The sequence below is a fragment of the Oncorhynchus kisutch genome, linkage group LG27, assembly GCF_002021735.2.
Source record: "Oncorhynchus kisutch isolate 150728-3 linkage group LG27, Okis_V2, whole genome shotgun sequence".
Lineage (NCBI taxonomy): Eukaryota > Metazoa > Chordata > Actinopteri > Salmoniformes > Salmonidae > Oncorhynchus > Oncorhynchus kisutch.
Genome location: NC_034200.2, coordinates 30,241,897 through 30,259,815, shown reverse-complemented (window position 1 = coordinate 30,259,815; position 17,919 = coordinate 30,241,897). Strand labels below are relative to the sequence as shown.

Below are 17,919 nucleotides of genomic sequence, written 5' to 3'. Positions count from 1 at the left end.
GAACGCGTCTCCTTCCTGAACGGTATGATGGCTGCGTGATCCCATGGTGTTTGTACTTGCGTACTGTTGTTTGTACAGATGAACGTGGTACCTTCAGGCGTTTGGAAATTGCTCCCAAGGATGAACCAGACTTGTAGAGGTCTACACATTTTTTTGAGGTCTTGGTTGATTTCTTTTGGTTGATTTCCCATGATGTCAAGCAAAGAGGCACTGAGTTTGGAGGTAGGTCTTGAAATGCATCCCCAGGTACAATTGACTCAAATGATGTCAATTAGTAAAATTATTATATTAATAAATGATTGATTATGACTTTTCAAATCACCCAGTATTGCTATCTGCTATCTACTGGCCAAATCTGTCTCTCTGTCTCTCTCTCCACCTTCATCCTCTGTCTCTCTCTCTCTCTCCCATCCTCTGTCTCTCTCTCTCTCTCCCCCCTCATCCTCTGTCTCTCTCTCTCTCTCTCTCCCCCCTCATTCTCTGTCTCTCTCTCTCTCCCCCCTCATTCTCTGTCTCTCTCTCTCTCTCCCCCCTCATCCTCTGTCTCTCTCTCTCCCCCCTCATCCTCTCTCTCTCTCTCTCTCTCTCTCTCCCCCTCATCCTCCGTCTCTCTCTCTCTTTCCCCCTCTCTCTCTGTCTCTGTCAACCTCTCTCCCCCTTACTCTATTAGCCCCTCCCCCTCCCTCTCTCTCTCTCTCTCTCTCTCTCTCTCTCTCTCTCTCTCTCAAAAAGTAACACCCTCCTTGTTATGTGCTATGAGTCTGAGATCCCAAAAGGAGGATCCGGAGCAGTAGGTGACCATTAGCTTACTGCAGGAGAGGAGACAAGCAAAGGAGGTAAGGCTTATTTATTTTTGAAGGATTGGCTGATTTGTGGAAAAAGTGTTCCTGGCAGTAACATTGTGAAGCTGGTTAGTGGTTAATATGTTCCTTAGCAAGGCATCTGTCTACAGATTAATATATTGTTGAATGTGGTGAGAGCGGTACATTTTGCGATACAGTGTAAAGAAACAAAGACAGCTTGTCCAGGGCATAATATGTTGTTTCCAAATGCAAAGTTTAAATTCAGGTGAATGTGTAGGCTTTATTTTTTTTCTCAGGGGGCTGTCTTTGCATAGGCTTTCTTTCTTTTTAGTGTCAGTCATTATTGGTCTAGCACCGGTGAGAAAGTTGGGGATGGGCATTACACTCACATACCCTACTGAATGAAACCGATATTACAGGTTTCCTATGACATTTCTGTTTCTATTCATTTTAACTCCCCCTATAGTGTGCTGTATATGCATGTGAATATCCATGAGACACAGGAGTTGAACCCCACCTTTCTGCCTGTATGAGTAACTAGGTAGATTCCATTCACACGATTTACTGCCCCCAATGTTATCACAAACCTTACGAGGTCAAAGACTCAGCAAAAAGAGATGGGATGGATTGCACTAATGGAATTCAAATAGCATCTCCATCTGGACCTGTGGAATGTGTGTGTGTGTGCGTGTGTGCCTGCATGTGTGTGTACTGGCTCAGAGACCACATAGCGATCATGTTTTTGATCAAAGCGGAGGGAAAAGCAGGGAGATAGGAAAGTGCCTGTGGCTCAACACTCTGTCTCTGGTCTTCATATGCTCACTCTCTGCTTGTTGTAATTCTTGTTATTTTAGGCCTTAAATTTTATTTTACTCTGTCTGTTTTGCTGTGAAGTTCATTTACATTTAAATCAATTTAATTCAATAAAAGGTGCAATTGAAAAAAGTGCACTATTTAGTCCAGTTAACTAAAAGCGTTGGATCTTATTTGCCCAGGTACTGTCGCAGCAAAAGAATCTTGCTTAGTCCATATTGTTGCTTGATCTGTGGTTAGGCTATTAGCTGGTCAAAATTAGGCTACATTCAGTGATTGTCTTGGGCAGGAGCTCACCAGAGCTGACCCCGGCACCTCAAATGTTCTACTGCTTGAGGTCCTGTTCCTCTTCTAGAATATTAGGTCAAAAGTAGATCAGTCCAAGTCAAGCACTGGCTACATGAAAGGTGCAATACTGTTAATATAACTGTGTGTTAGTGCGGGCTTTTGGGAATTTCTTTAAATCATGAAGCTCATCGACATTTACAGGAACATTTTCAGCAAAAGAAAAATGATCAAAATAAGATCCTACACCTGTGGGAAAAGCATTTCAGTAATCAGAAAGGATCTAGCACGAAATCACTAGTAGATTCATGCTCGACTCTGTAGCTCAAAACCACATTTTGTTTCTACACCAACCCTTGGGTGTGACACCAACTGTTGTCCCCACATGTGGTTAACAATGACCGGGGGACATTGAGGTTTTTACATTCCTTCTATTTTACTTTCACTTTCAATAAAGTTTGATTCAATTTGAATTTGCTGCACAGACTACTGACTCTCAGTACACCATCCTAATCCTCCTGCTCTGTCCTACAGATACAGATATCCCTCCACCATGGATCTGGTCGAGGACTATGATTACTATGACAACCTAACCCTGAACTACAGCTATGAGGACTACCACACTGTGTGTGAGAAGGCTGATGTGCGCTCCTTCGCTGGACTCTTCCTCCCTGTGGTGTACTCAGTCTGTGTGGCAGTTGGGCTAGCCGGGAACTCCCTGGTGCTATCTGTCTACGCCTATCATAAACGTCTGAGGAGAACCATGATGGACGCCTTCCTAGTCCACCTGGCCGTAGCCGACCTCCTCCTCCTCCTAACCCTGCCCTTTTGGGCTGCAGACGCGGCGCAGGGCTGGGAGCTGGGCCAGCCTCTCTGTAAGCTAGTCTCTGCCTGCTACACCATCAACTTCACCTGCTGCATGCTGCTGCTTGCCTGTGTTAGCATGGACCGTTACCTAGCATCTATTAGAGCGGAGGGAAGGAACCAGGGAAGGCTAGGCAGGGTCTTCACCCGGGCTCACTATGGGAAGGTCTGCCTGGGGGTGTGGGCTGTGGCTTTCCTCCTGGGTCTTCCAGACCTGCTGTTCTCCACGGTGAACAAGACCTCCGGGAGAAGGGTCTGTTTGGCTGTCTACCCGCCCAGTCTGGCCCAGGAGGTCAAGGCCTGCCTAGAGATGGTGGAGGTGCTGTTGGGATTCCTGGTGCCGCTCCTGGTGATGGCATGGTGTTACTTCAACGTTGGGCGTGCATTGGGGCGACTCCCAGTGGAGAGTAGGGGGAGGAGGCTGAGCGCTATCCGGGTGTTACTGGTCGTGGTGGGGGTGTTCGTGGTCACCCAGCTGCCCTACAACGCTGTGAAGATATGCCGGGCGATGGACTCTACCTACACGCTGGTGACCCACTGCGGTGTGAGTAAGGCCCTGGACCGGGTGGCGCAGGTCACTGAGAGCCTGGCTCTGACCCACTGCTGTCTCAACCCACTACTCTACGCCTTCCTAGGGTCCTCCTTTAGAAAACATGTACTGAAAGCAGCCAAGGCATTTGGAGGAAGGACAAGGAGAAGGGAGGAGCAAGCTGTGGAGATGTCCTTCAACAACTCTCATGCCGCCTCACAGGAGACGAGTGCCTTCTCCATATGAGAGAGAGACAGAGACAGATAGAGGGAGAGAGAGAGGGGGGCAGAAAGTGTCTCACCTTGTTATCACAAGATTTAATCACTTGATCAATTGTTTTGCAATTATTTGTTAAATATCTGCTGCTATGGAACTATTGAGTCAAATCAGGGGAAGCTAGCCTGGTCCCAATCTGCAATGACCCATGGGAAAGCGACGTGTTTACATTCCTTCCTTTTTATAGCAGAACAGCAAGATACCAGATGTTACAGTGAAGTTCATTTCCACGCTTGTCAGTGGGGCCAGTTGTAATCTTATGATATAAAAACATTGACATTAGAAGTTGGATGGCACTGCTCTTTTTGTGAAACATTTCAAATGAAGCATCTCAGATATTTTACAATGAGTCTCTGCTCAAGAGAGGTTACTTGTGCCAATAGCAATTGAAAACAGCTGCATATCTTGTGTGTGTGTGTGTGTGTATGTGTGTGTGTGTGTGTGTGTATGTGTATGTGTGTGTGTGTGTGTGTGTGTGTGTGTGTGTGTGTGTGTGTGTGTGTGTGTGTGTGTGTGTGTGTGTGTGTGTGTGTGTGTGTGTGTGTGTGTGTGTGTTTGTGTTTGTGTGTATATGTGAATGTGAATGTGAATGTGTGTGTGTGTGTGTGTGTGTGTGTGTGTGTGTGTGTGTGTGTGTGTGTGTGTGTGTGTGTGTGTGTGTGTGTGTGTGTGTGTATGTGTGTGTGTATGTGTATGTGTATGTGTATGTGTGTGTGTGTGTGTGTGTGTGTGTGTGTGTGTATGTGTGTGTGTGTGTCTGTGTGTGTGTGTGGGGGGGGGCGGGGGGGCTGTGGTAAAGTAAAGAAGTGATGCCAAGTTAGGCAGGCCCTGTGGGCATCCTTGATGTGGGAAGAGCTGTGTTTTTTGGCTTGAATTCCTACTTACATCTGAAACCCACATGTATCCATTAGTCCTTCATCAGGAAACAACAACTACAGCCATCCAAACAGACAATCACAGTAACCCCTGGTAACCTTTCCAAACAGGGTGTGGTTAAGAACTATTTTCAGAACAGGAGTACTCTATTGGTGTGTATTTGCTAAAATACTATTCCTAGGATCAGAGGCATCTCTAAAGAACAATGTCAATCCCACACACAGTCTCAAAGTTAAGGATGACACCGCCACCATAATACCATCATCCAAAGACACAGGGATATTGTCTGTAATATTCAGTTCGTACCCTACCATGTTCCATTTGCCTTGGGAGTGTAGTCAGGAAAAAAATCTGAATATTCTTTCCTCTGCTAAAGACCGGTTAGCCTTTCAAAACTGAGACATATGCTCTGTCTGTTTATCACGTTTGTCATCGGTCAAAGCTCTTAGCCACAACATTCTGATTTCTGTGGACAAAATGTTGACTAACTACTCAACTATTTCCGTCCTAAAGAATTCAAGTTACCACCTCAGAAATTCACCCCTTGCCTGTGAGCAGGAAGATTTAATCAGAAATTCACCCCTTGCCTGTGAGCAGGAAGATTTAATCAGAAATTTCAGAACGTTATCAGAGTGTTGATGTTTTGGTTGCAATCTAGTAGCCTGGCTGATGTGCAGACCCATCAAGTCCAGGACGTAGAGAGGCTGGTATTAGCAAGACTAGCAATCTGGTAGCCTGGCTGATGTGCAGACCCATCAAGTCCGGGACGTAGAGAGGCTGTTATTAGCAAGACTAGCAATCTGGTAGCCTGGCTGATGTGCAGACCAATCAAGTCAAGGATGTAGAGAGGCTGGTATTAGCAAGACTAGCAATCTGGTAGCCTGGCTGATGTGCAGACCAATCAAGTCCAGGATGTAGAGAGGCTGGTATTAGCAAGACTAGCAATCTGGCGCCATCTGATCTTGTTGTTGAAATTCCGTGTTTTCACATGTGGACACCTTTGATCTTTCTACAAAGAAACACCATTCTTACTCAGAAATGTCATAGTAAGCAAGGCCAGATCAATGATGTCATCAGTCAAATGTTTATTACGGTAATATTTATGTTATTGACAGGTAATGGAATATCCAACATAATTGTTTCGCTGCATATAAACTAATTTCAACAGTACATGACTAGTAGCCTACAGTGACTGAATGTGTTTAAAATACAACTTTGGTCCAACAAAATGTGCAAACAAACAATAAAACAAAATTCTTATTTGATGAGGACAATAATGAGGCAGATCACATCAGCACCATCATAATGCAGTTGAATAAGAATTTATTTTAATTTAAGTTCAATCATTATGTATATATGTATATTTATTCAAATATAACTATACAATGCCTTCAGAAACTATTCACAACCCTTTACTTTTTCCACATTTTGTTATATTACAGCCTGTATTTAAAATGTATTCAATTTAGATTTTGTGTCACTGATCTACACACAATACCTCATAACGTGAAAGTGGAATTTTGTTAGATTTAAAAAAAAATGTATAAACAATGTAAAGCTAAAATATCTTGAGTTTATAAGTATTTAACCCCTTCATGGCAAGCCTAAATAAGTTCAGGAGTAAAAATGTGCTTAACAAAACGCATAATTAGTTGCATGGACTCATCCTGTTTTTACATTTTTGAATGACTACCCCCTCTCTGTACCCCACACATAGTCAACCTCACAAAGATGGGCACCGATTGGTAGATATGTAAAGATCCGGGAATATCCCTCTGAGCATGGTGAAGCTATTTATTACACTTTGGATGGTGTAACAACACACCCAGTCACTACAAAGATACAGGTGTCCTTCTTAACTCAGTTGCCGGAAAGGAAGGAAACAGCTCTGGGAATTCACCCATGAGGGCAATGGTGATTTTAAAACAGTTACAGAGTTTAATGGTAGTGACATGAGAAAACTGAGGATGGATCAACAATATTGTATTTACTCCACAATACTAACCTAATTGACAGAGTGAAAAGAAGTAAGCCTGTACAGAATAAAAATATTCCAAAACATGCATCCTGTTTTCAACAAGGCACTAGTAAAAATTCCCTGTCTTAGGTTAGTTAGGATCAGCACTTTATTTTAAGAATGTTACATGTCAGAATAATAGTAGAGATAATTATTTATTTCAGCTTTTATTTCTTTCATCACATTCCCAGTTGGTTAGAAGTTTACATATACTGAATGAGTATTTGGTAGCATTGCTTTAAATTGTTTAACTTGGGTCAAACATTTCGGGTAGCCTTCCACAAGCTTCCCACAATAATTTGGGTGAATTTTGGCCCATTCCTCCTAACAGAGCTGGTGTAACCGAGTCAGGTTATTAGGCCTCCTTGCTCTCACATGCTTTTTCAGTTCTGCCCACAAATTTTCTATGGAATTGAGGTCAGGGCTTTGTGATGGCCTCTCCAATACCTTGACTTTGTTGTCCTTAAGCCATTTCGCCACAACTTTGGAAGTATGCTTGGGGTCATTGTCCATTTGGAAGACCCATTTGCGACCAAGGTTTAATTTCCTGACTGATGTCCTGGGATGCTGCTTCAATATGTCCACATAATTTTCCTCCCTCACGATGCCATCTATTTTGTGAAGTGCACCAGTCCCTCCTGCAGCAAAGCACCCGCACAACATGATGCTGCCACCCCCGTGCTTCACGGTTGGGATGGTGTTCTTCGGCTTGCAAGCCTCCCGTTTTTTTCCTCCAAACATAACGGTGGTCATTATGGCCAAACAGTTCTATTTTTGTTTCATCAGAACAGAGGACATTTCTCCAAAAAGTACTATCTTTGTCCCCATGTGTAGTTGAAAACCATAGTCTGGCTTTTTTGTGGAGGTTTTGGAGCAGTGGCTTCTTCCTTGCTGAGTGGCCTTCAGCTTATGTCGATATAGGACTCGTTTTACTGTTAGATACTATAGATACTTTTGTACCTGTTTCCTCCAGCATCTTCACAAGGTCCTTTGCTGTTCTGGGATTGATTTGCACTTTTCGCACCAAAGTACATTCATCTCTAGGAGACAGAACTCGTCTCCTTCCTGAGCGGTATGACGGCCATGGTGTTTATACGTGCGTACTATTGTTTGTACAGGTGAATGTGGAACCTTCAGGCATTTGGAAATTGCTCCCAAGGATGAACCAGACTTGTGGAGGTCTACAATTTTTTTTCTGAGGTCTTGGCTGATTTTCTTTTGATTTCCCACGATGTCAAGCAAAGTGGCACTGAGTTTGAAGGTAGGCCTTGAAATACATTGTCACGTTCTGACCTTAGTTCTTTTGTTATGTCTTTGTTTTAGTATGGTCAGGGCGTGAGTTGGGTGGGTTGTCTATTTTTGTTTTTCTATGTTGTGTTTTGTGTTTGGCCTGGTATGGTATGGTTCTCAATCAGAGGCAGGTGTCGTTAGTTGTCTCTGATTGAGAATCATACTTAGGTAGCCTTTTCCCACCTGTGTTTTGTGGGTGATTGTTTTCTGTTGAGTGTTTGTATTCTGCACCAGACAGAACTGTTTCGGTATTGTTCGTTCACTTTGTTGTTTTTGTTCAATATGGACACTTACCACGCTGCGCATTGGTCCTCACCTTCTTCCACCGCCAACGGCCGTTACATACATCCACAGGTACACCTCCAATTGACTGAAATTATGTCAATTAGCCTATCAGAAGCTTCTAAAGCCATGACATCATTTTCTGGCATTTTCCAAGCTGTTTAAAGGCACAGTCAACATAGTGTATGTAAACTTCTGACCCACTGGAATTGTGATACATTGAATTATAAGTGAAATAATCTGTCTGTAAACAATTGTTGGAAAAATTACTTGTGTCATGCATAAAGTAGATGTCCTAACCGACTTGCCAAAACTATAGTCTGTTAAAAATACATTTTTGGAGTGGTTGAAAAATTAGTTTTAATGACTCCAGCCTAAGTGAATGTAAACTTCCGACTTCAACTGCATATAGACATAAACATTTACCCCCAAAATATATCAAATCAAATCAAATCAAATGTTATTTGTCACATACACATGGTTAGCAGATGTTAATGCGAGTGTAGCGAAATGCTTGTGCTTCTAGTTCCGACAATGCAGTAATAACCAACAAGTAATCTAACTAACAATTCCAAAACTACTGTCTTATACACAGTGTAAGGGGATAAAGAATATGTACATAAGGATATATGAATGAGTGATGGTACAGAGCAGCATAGGCAAGATACAGTAGATGGTATCGAGTACAGTATATACACATGAGATGAGTATGTAAACAAAGTGGCATAGTTAAAGTGGCTAGTGATACATGTATTACATAAGGATGCAGTCGATGATATAGAGTACAGTATATACGTATGCATATGAGATGAATAATGTAGGGTAAGTAACATTATATAAGGTAGCATTGTTTAAAGTGGCTAGTGATATATTTACATCATTTCCTATCAATTCCCATTATTAAAGTGGCTGGAGTTGAGTCAGTGTCATTGTCAGTGTGTTGGCAGCAGCCACTCAATGTTAGTGGTGGCTGTTTAACAGTCTGATGGCCTTGAGATAGAAGCTGTTTTTCAGTCTCTCGGTCCCAGCTTTGATGCACCTGTACTGACCTCGCCTTCTGGATGATAGCGGGGTGAACAGGCAGTGGCTCGGGTGGTTGATGTCCTTGATGATCTTTATGGCCTTCCTGTAACATCGGGTGGTGTAGGTGTCCTGGAGGGCAGGTAGTTTGCCCCCGGTGATGCGTTGTGCAGACCTCACTACCCTCTGGAGAGCCTTACGGTTGAGGGCGGAGCAGTTGCCGTACCAGGCGGTGATACAGCCCGACAGGATGCTCTCGATTGTGCATCTGTAGAAGTTTGTGAGTGCTTTTGGTGACAAGCCGAATTTCTTCAGCCTCCTGAGGTTGAAGAGGCGCTGCATCGCCTTCTTCACGATGCTGTCTGTGTGAGTGGACCAATTCAGTTTGTCTGTGATGTGTACGCCGAGGAACTTAAAACTTGCTACCCTCTCCACTACTGTTCCATCGATGTGGATAGGGGGGTGTTCCCTCTGCTGTTTCCTGAAGTCCACAATCATCTCCTTAGTTTTGTTGACGTTGAGTGTGAGGTTATTTTCCTGACACCACACTCCGAGGGCCCTCACCTCCTCCCTGTAGGCCGTCTCGTCGTTGTTGGTAATCAAGCCTACCACTGTTGTGTCGTCCGCAAACTTGATGATTGAGTTGGAGGCGTGCGTGGCCACGCAGTCGTGGGTGAACAGGGAGTACAGGAGAGGGCTCAGAACGCACCCTTGTGGGGCCCCAGTGTTGAGGATCAGCGGGGAGGAGATGTTGTTGCCTACCCTCACCACCTGGGGGCGGCCCGTCAGGAAGTCCAGTACCCAGTTGCACAGGGCGGGGTCGAGACCCAGGGTCTCGAGCTTGATGACGAGCTTGGAGGGTACTATGGTGTTGAATGCCGAGCTGTAGTCGATGAACAGCATTCTCACATAGGTATTCCTCTTGTCCAGATGGGTTAGGGCAGTGTGCAGTGTGGTTGAGATTGCATCGTCTGTGGACCTATTTGGGCGGTAAGCAAATTGGAGTGGGTCTAGGGTGTCAGGTAGGGTGGAGGTGATATGGTCCTTGACTAGTCTCTCAAAGCACTTCATGATGACGGATGTGAGTGCTACGGGGCGGTAGTCGTTTAGCTCAGTTACCTTAGCTTTCTTGGGAACAGGAACAATGGTGGCCCTCTTGAAGCATGTGGGAACAGCAGACTGGTATAGGGATTGATTGAATATGTCCGTAAACACACCGGCCAGCTGGTCTGCGCATGCTCTGAGGGCGCGGCTGGGGATGCCGTCTGGGCCTGCAGCCTTGCGAGGTTTAACACGTTTAAATGTTTTACTCACCTCGGCTGCAGTGAAGGAGAGACCGCATGTTTTCGTTGCAGGCCGTGTCAGTGGCACTGTATTGTCCTCAAAGCGGGCAAAAAAGTTATTTAGTCTGCCTGGGAGCAAGACATCCTGGTCCGTGACTGGGCTGGATTTCTTCCTGTAGTCCGTGATTGACTGTAGACCCTGCCACATGCCTCTTGTGTCTGAGCCGTTGAATTGAGATTCTACTTTGTCTCTGTACTGACGCTTAGCTTGTTTGATAGCCTTGCGGAGGGAATAGCTGCACTGTTTGTATTCGGTCATGTTACCAGACACCTTGCCCTGATTAAAAGCAGTGGTTCGCGCTTTCAGTTCCACACGAATGCTGCCATCAATCCACGGTTTCTGGTTAGGGAATGTTTTAATCGTTGCTATGGGAACGACATCTTCAACGCACGTTCTAATGAACTCGCACACCGAATCAGCGTATTCGTCAATATTGTTATCTGACGCAATACGAAACATGTCCCAGTCCACGTGATGGAAGCAGTCTTGGAGTGTGGAGTCAGCTTGGTCGGACCAGCGTTGGACAGACCTCAGCGTGGGAGCCTCTTGTTTTAGTTTCTGTCTGTAGGCAGGGATCAACAAAATGGAGTCGTGGTCAGCTTTTCCGAAAGGGGGGCGGGGCAGGGCCTTATATGCGTCGCGGAAGTTAGAGTAACAATGATCCAAGGTCTTTCCACCCCTGGTTGCGCAATCGATATGCTGATAAAATTTAGGGAGTCTTGTTTTCAGATTAGCCTTGTTAAAATCCCCAGCTACAATGAATGCAGCCTCCGGATAAATCGTTTCCAGTTTGCAGAGAGTTAAATAAAGTTCGTTCAGAGCCATCGATGTGTCTGCTTGGGGGGGGATATATACGGCTGTGATTATAATCGAAGAGAATTCTCTTGGTAGATAATGCGGTCGACATTTGATTGTGAGGAATTCTAAATCAGGTGAACAGAAGGATTTGAGGATTGATATGGCAGATTGGAAATGATGCAGACAATTACTTTGATGGAAGCAACAATGTAGCCACAATATAAAAGCTGATCCACCCCCTGAAATAAAAATAAATCAATCAACACAACTACTTTGTTAATTCATAGAGTACAGTATCCTCCTCACTACCATAACTGTGTCTAAAAATGATATGGGGCTTACAGTCTTGTAATTATTGTTACAAAAACAATGTTAAGCAAAGTCGTAACTTTGTGTACTGCCACAAACTCTCTCAACATCATCTGTCATGTAATTGAACAGACAGATTGGCCTCATTCAAAACGTAATTTAATAAATGAAGCGGTGACAGCGAGAACACAATCAGATGTTAGTGCAGTGAAAGACTAGAGAAATCACAAACACATATTGCATTACAACAGACCAAGGTGTGGTTGTAATATGGAAGTGATGAATGAATGTGTATGTGTGAATCTGACAGGGATGTCAAATCTTTCACACTAAGTTGTAGGCTCCACAAGTGAAAGTTTGTGAACATTTTCACAAGTCTTTGTCTTATTTGGAGAAAACAGCATTTTATAGCCAGCAGCAGACCAACCTGCATCTCGCTGCTGGCTTGCCTTTGAAACTACGCGGGGTCGGTCCTGGTCAGCCCTTGGATGGGACACTTTTCCCTCTGTTCTAAGGAGATCCAAGGGCATTGAAGGAGATACTTGCCCTGCATAGGGTGCTGTCTTTTGGACTCTCTGTGGTCTTTAAAAGTCCCTGATTCCCAATTGACATATATCACTCCTCACCTCTCCATGATAGCTGATATGTGGTGAGCGTTCAGGCACAAAATGGTTGCCGTGCATCACCCAAGTGTGTGCTACACATTGGCGGTGGAAGATATGAGTTTCCCCCTTTACTACACTGAACAAAAATATAAACGCAAAAATGTTGGTCCCATGTTTCATGAGCCGAAATAAAAGATCCCAGTAGTGTTCCCTATGCACAAAAAGATTATTTCTCTCAAATGTTGTGCACAAATTTGTTTACATCCCTGTTAGTGATCATTTCTCCTTTGCCAAGATAATCCAAGATAAGGCCACTTTAAAATGTGCAGTTTTGTCACACAACACAATACCAAAGATGTCTCAAGTTTTGAGGGAGCGCGCAATTGTCATGCTGACTGCAAGAATGTTCACTAGAGCTGTTGCCAGAGAATTGTATATTAATTTCTCTACCATAAGCCGCCTCCAACGTCATTTTAGAGAATTTGACAGTACGGCCTCACAACCGCAGACCACGTGTAACCACACAAGCCCAGGACCTCCATATCCGGCTTCTTCACCCGCGGGGTTGTCTGAGACCAGCCACCCGGACAGCTGTGGGTTTGCACAACCAAAGAATTTCTGGGGGAAAAAAACGGTGATAAACCGTCTCAGGAAAGATGATCTGCGTGCTCGTCGTTCTCACAAGAGTCTTGACATGACTGCAGTTCGGCGTCATAACCGACTTCTGAGGACAATTGCCCACCTTCCATGACCACTGGCACACCGGAGAAGTGTGCTCTTCACGGATGAATCCCAGTTTCAACTGTCCCGGGCAGATGGCAGACAGCATGTATGAAGTTGTGTGGGTAAGAGGTTTGCTGATGTCAACATTGTGAACAGAGTGCCCCATGGTGGTGGTGGGGTTATGTTATGGGCATAAGCAACGGATAACGAACACAACTGCACTTCATCAATGGCAATTTGAATGCACAGAGCCACCGTGACGAGATCCTGAGGCCCATTGTTGTGCCATTCATCCGCCGCCATCACCTCATGTTTCAGCATGATAATGCATGGCCCCATGTCGCAAGGATCTGTAAACAATTCCTGGAAGCTGAAAATGTCCCAGTTCTTCCATGGCCTGCATACTTACCAGACATGTCACCCATTGAGCACCCGCTCTCTCAACTCGGGTTGCTGTGGAGGTGTAATATCATCCTTCAGAAGTGACATCAAAGGACAACTCCCTGGACGCAGGCCACCCATCCCTTTAGGAAGTATCCGTCTGGGACACTCCTCTCCCTCTCTGTGTGTTTCTCTCCCTTCCTCTGTATCCATCTGGGACACTCCCCCCCCCCCCTCTCTCTCTCTCTCTCTTTCTGTGTTTCTCTCTCTTCCTCTGTATCCGTCTGGGACACCCCCCCCCCCCCCCTCTCTCTCTCTCTCTCTCTCTGTGTTTCTCTCTCTCCCTCTGTATCCATCTGGGACACTCCCCTCTCCCTGGGACACTCCCCTCTCCCTGGGACACTCCCCTCTCCCTGGGACACTCCCCTCTCTCTCTCTATGTTTCTCTCTCTCCATCTGTATCTGTCTGGGACTCTCCCCTTTCTCTCTCTCTCTCTCTCTCTCTCTGTGTTTCTCTCTCTCCCTCTGTATCCATCTGGGACACTCCCCTCTCCCTGGGACACTCCCCTCTCCCTGGGACACTCCCCTCTCCCTGGGACACTCCCCTCTCCCTGGGACTCTCCCCTCTCCCTGGGACACTCCCCTCTCCCTGGGACACTCCCCTCTCTCTCTCTATGTTTCTCTCTCTCCCTCTGTATCCACCTGGGACACTCCCCTCTCCCTGGGACACTCCCCTCTCCCTGGGACACTCCCCTCTCTCTCTCTGTTTCTCTCTCTCCCTCTGTATCTGTCTGGGACTCTCCCCTTTCTCTCTCTCTCTCTCTCTCTCTCTCTCTCTCTCTCTCTCTCTCTCTCTCTCTCTCTCTCTGTGTTTCTCTCTCTCTCCCTCTGTATCCGTCTGGGACACTCCCCTCCCTCTCCCTCTCCCTCTCCCTCTCCCTCTCCCTCTCCCTCTCCCTCTCCCTCTCCCTCTCCCTCTCCCTCTCCCTCTCCCTCTCCCTCTGTATCTGTCTGGGACTCTCCCCTCCTGTCTCTTCGCTCTGAGCTGCACAACCAGTGGCTTCATGTCCACCTGATGTCCAAGTGATACCAGTAGAATCTATCAGGTCTCAAAGTCATCTCTGCTACACTACCTGCTGTGTGTTTATTGATGTGGAAATAGTTATGTGGTAATATTTTTCTGACATGAGGTGGAGGTCCGGGGAGGATGTAGATGAGCCTCCCTATACCAATGTGCACACTCTCACTCAATGATGTGTTGTGTAACCTAATTTTAACCCAGGTGGAAGCCCAAGACTGATTCTCAGCTGTGGTTCTCCAGAGCGTACCACATGTTAAAGTATAGAGAAGAAACCTAGTAGAATCTAGAGGAAAGTCATACCATGGCTTGGTTGGTTTGCAAGGCTGCTGTCCGTCTGTCTGGTCCAGGGAGGGCCGTTGTGGAGAGCAGACAGACCTGCAGACACAGGAGACCCAGCAGCCACACAGCCTGCTCCATGCTGATGCACTGGAACCTGGCTACACACTCAAACCTCTTTATACTCACACAGATGGAGTGAGGGAACACTACATAATGCCAACGACACACACACACAATCTGTATGGGATCAATAGGGAGGAGGGCTGGACCGTATTATGGAAAGAGGATTTAGGAGGACCCCATGTTACAATAAACTCTTAGTGGTATACTTGCTTATTGTAACAGTTTGTCAGACAAGAGGGAGTTGATCTTGGCTTCCCAGGCTGTTGGTTTGGTCTTTGTCAGTGTGTGACATACAGATCCTACCATGACTACTACTAATGATAATAGTAAGACAGTAATAACAACAACCCATTTTCTTTGGAAATAACTTTTACACTGTTTTGAAGTCTAAAATCAGACAGAGAAATAATATGCCAACACAGATATTATAATAATGATAAGCCAGCAGAAAGGGGTGAATATGTGATTGTCTTCAGGAGCCTCTGGCCGCCAAGTTGGAGTCGTGGCTCCAAAGTGCGTGCAACACCATTTTGAATTTCTTCTGCCTCTGCTGCCTCTTAGTCCTGGTGAAGAGAACAATCAGAGACGGAAACAAGCTAAGTGGTTCTCAAGACATTTTTTGAATCTGTCAGGTGACCAAGCCATCTCCCAATTCACTTAGCCTCTGCTTACTAACGAACTCGTTGATTTTTCATGTTTGTGTTTGGTGGTCTCTTACCCAACAGAGTGGTCTAGGCATGGACACTAGACAAGCTTCCTGAATTGGAGTGAAGCATTTGTGGCATTTTCTTTGCGATGTTTAGCTTGACTTTCACCTGCTTCTTAGTTCTTAAACTCTGAGGTCAGAGGAGAGAAGGGTCAGAGGTGGAAACAAGAACACTGGTTCGTATTAAATGTGTTATTTTCTTTGTTTCTCTCCAGAAATGGAGGAGGATAAGGTCTAGGATGTTGGAATGGTGGTGTGTCCCTGTTGAGAGTGATTACATATTGTTATTCCACAAGAGGAGACTAGACTCATGGCTCCTACGGGGGAGCGACACATTTCCAGATTCTCCCTGTGTCTTAATCCATGAACTCTGAGGCTAGAGGAGAGAAGCATCAGAGAGTGGAAATCATTTCTAATAACGAACACAAAACACAGGACCTCTTTGAGTGCTGCATTTTGGATTTGACAAAATCGGTAAGAAAAAGTGATTGGAAGTGTTTTATATAGGCATACATGTATACTATATTGGGTCGTAGACTAGAGGCAAGCAGTGGTTTGGAATTGCATGTTGTTATACTATATGAGGAGAAGAGAATGTCCATTTAATGTCTTTTAAATCTGTCAGGTCACCAAACCATTTCTCAGACTTTGTTTACTGAGGACCTCTTTGGTTCTTCATGTTTGTGTTTGGCCGTCTCTTACCCTGTTGGGTCCCGGAAGACACATCTTGATTCCCATGGGTCCCATGGCTCCACTACGAGAGCGACATATTTCACTGTTTCTCTTGCATTCACTCCTTACTTCCTCCTGTGAATTCTGAGGTCAGAGGGTAGAAACAAGAACAGTGGTTCTTATCAAATTTGTTTTCTGAACACAAAGTTGTGGGTTAATTGTTTCTCACCTGCGGTGGTGGTGGTGGTCGTGGTATGACTGGAGAGGATCCTTCCTGTTGAGATTACATAGTGTCATACTTAGCTAGAGTAGTCTTAGATAGCTATCTTGTGCTGATGAATAATGCACATTGGTTTTGGTAGGGGGAGGGCAGCACCATGTAACCATGGAAATTGCTTCGACAACACCGTGATGTAACTTCTCTGGCACCGGAACTGTTTCCTCAGATAAGATAAGGAGTTGATATTATCTTTAACACACACAACAACTATATCAGTATGATATTACACAGTACAACAGTTGCATCCTCATTGATAACAGGAAACAGTTATAGAGAAAGGAACTTCTGAAGTAAAAAAGAACTCTGAACATAACCCTGGTAGAAATGTGAATATGATAGCAATGGATCTATCCATACATGAAACACGTAGCAGCGTTGCAGTTTCTTTACACAGCCTGGGGCGTCTGGCACCTACTACCATACCCTGTTCAAAGGAACTGAAATATTTTGTATTTTCATGTCTTAATTGTCTCAAGTCTTAAATATCCTTCTTTATCCTGTCTCCCCCCCTTCAGCTACACTGACTGAAGTGCATTTAACATCAATAAGGGATCATAGCTTTCACCTGGATTCACCTGGTCAGTCAATATCATGGACTGAGCAGGTGTTCATAATGTTTTGTATACTCAGTGTAGATGCCACACGAAGTTGAAGCCTGAACATGCACACATTTATATATTTTTGTAATATCATAAATATTCTGTAGAACATGTATTGATTACTTTATGAGTGACCTCAGTGGACAAACCCATAATGACCCATAATGCTCCCCGGCCCCAAAGGTTGGTAGAACCATATACTGTAGACAGGCCTACAATAATGATTAGTGTTCTATTTAGTTCTGTATGTAGAACACAGTAAAGAACAGAGGATTAGAATGTCTTACCATGGCTTGGTTGGTTTGCAAGGCTGCCGTCCGTCTGTCTGGTCCAGGGAGGGCCGTGGTGGAGAGCAGACAGACCTGCAGACACAGGAGACCCAGCAGCCACACAGCCTGCTCCATGCTGATGCACTGGAACCTGGCTACACACTCAAACCTATTTATACTTTTAGCACACATTTAGCACACTCATGCATGTATGCAACACACTTACTTCCCATTTCACTCTCTCTCTCTCTCTCTCTCCCTTTTCTCTCTCTCTCTCTCTCTCTCCCTTTTCTCTCTCTCTCTCTCTCTCTCTCTCTCTCTCTCTCTCTCTCTCTCTCTCAATTCAATTCCCAATGTAGTGCACTAATATCGTGGACCATGTAGGGAATAGTAGTGCATAATGTGACATTTAAAATGTATTTAAGTGTCACTCCACAATAATCAATGATTTTTAAACACATTGAGGACCACTCATATGGAGTTTTAAAACACAAAAACAATCCTAGGCAAACATGGGACAGGCGTCATCTAGAATGCATTACATCATCTATACACATGTATGCATAAACAGTGGATAAAAGGACAGTTGGGCAGTTATAACGGACCGTCTCCATTGAAGGATAAGATGGAAGGCTTTGGTGCAGGAATTTACATGATTGTTACTTGATAAAATGTCACGTCATTTATTATGGTCA

The 17,919-nt window shown here is 44.8% G+C and overlaps 1 protein-coding gene across 1 annotated transcript; it reads left to right on the top strand.

Annotated features, from left to right (window-relative positions):
• The first annotated feature begins 729 nt into the window (after positions 1-729).
• Positions 730-4,020, top strand: LOC109872279 (atypical chemokine receptor 4-like). Its single transcript, XM_020463463.2, has 2 exons — positions 730-836; positions 2,436-4,020. Exon 2 carries the CDS (start codon positions 2,455-2,457, stop codon positions 3,538-3,540), a length of 1,086 nt encoding a protein of 361 aa, XP_020319052.1. The 5' UTR covers positions 730-836; positions 2,436-2,454; the 3' UTR covers positions 3,541-4,020.
• The last annotated feature ends 13,899 nt before the right edge of the window (positions 4,021-17,919 follow it).

What these genes read in the sequence shown, in the direction of transcription:
- LOC109872279 (XM_020463463.2), top strand. Translation starts at nt 2,455, where the DNA reads ATGGATCTGGTCGAGGACTATGATTACTATGACAACCTAACCCTGAAC.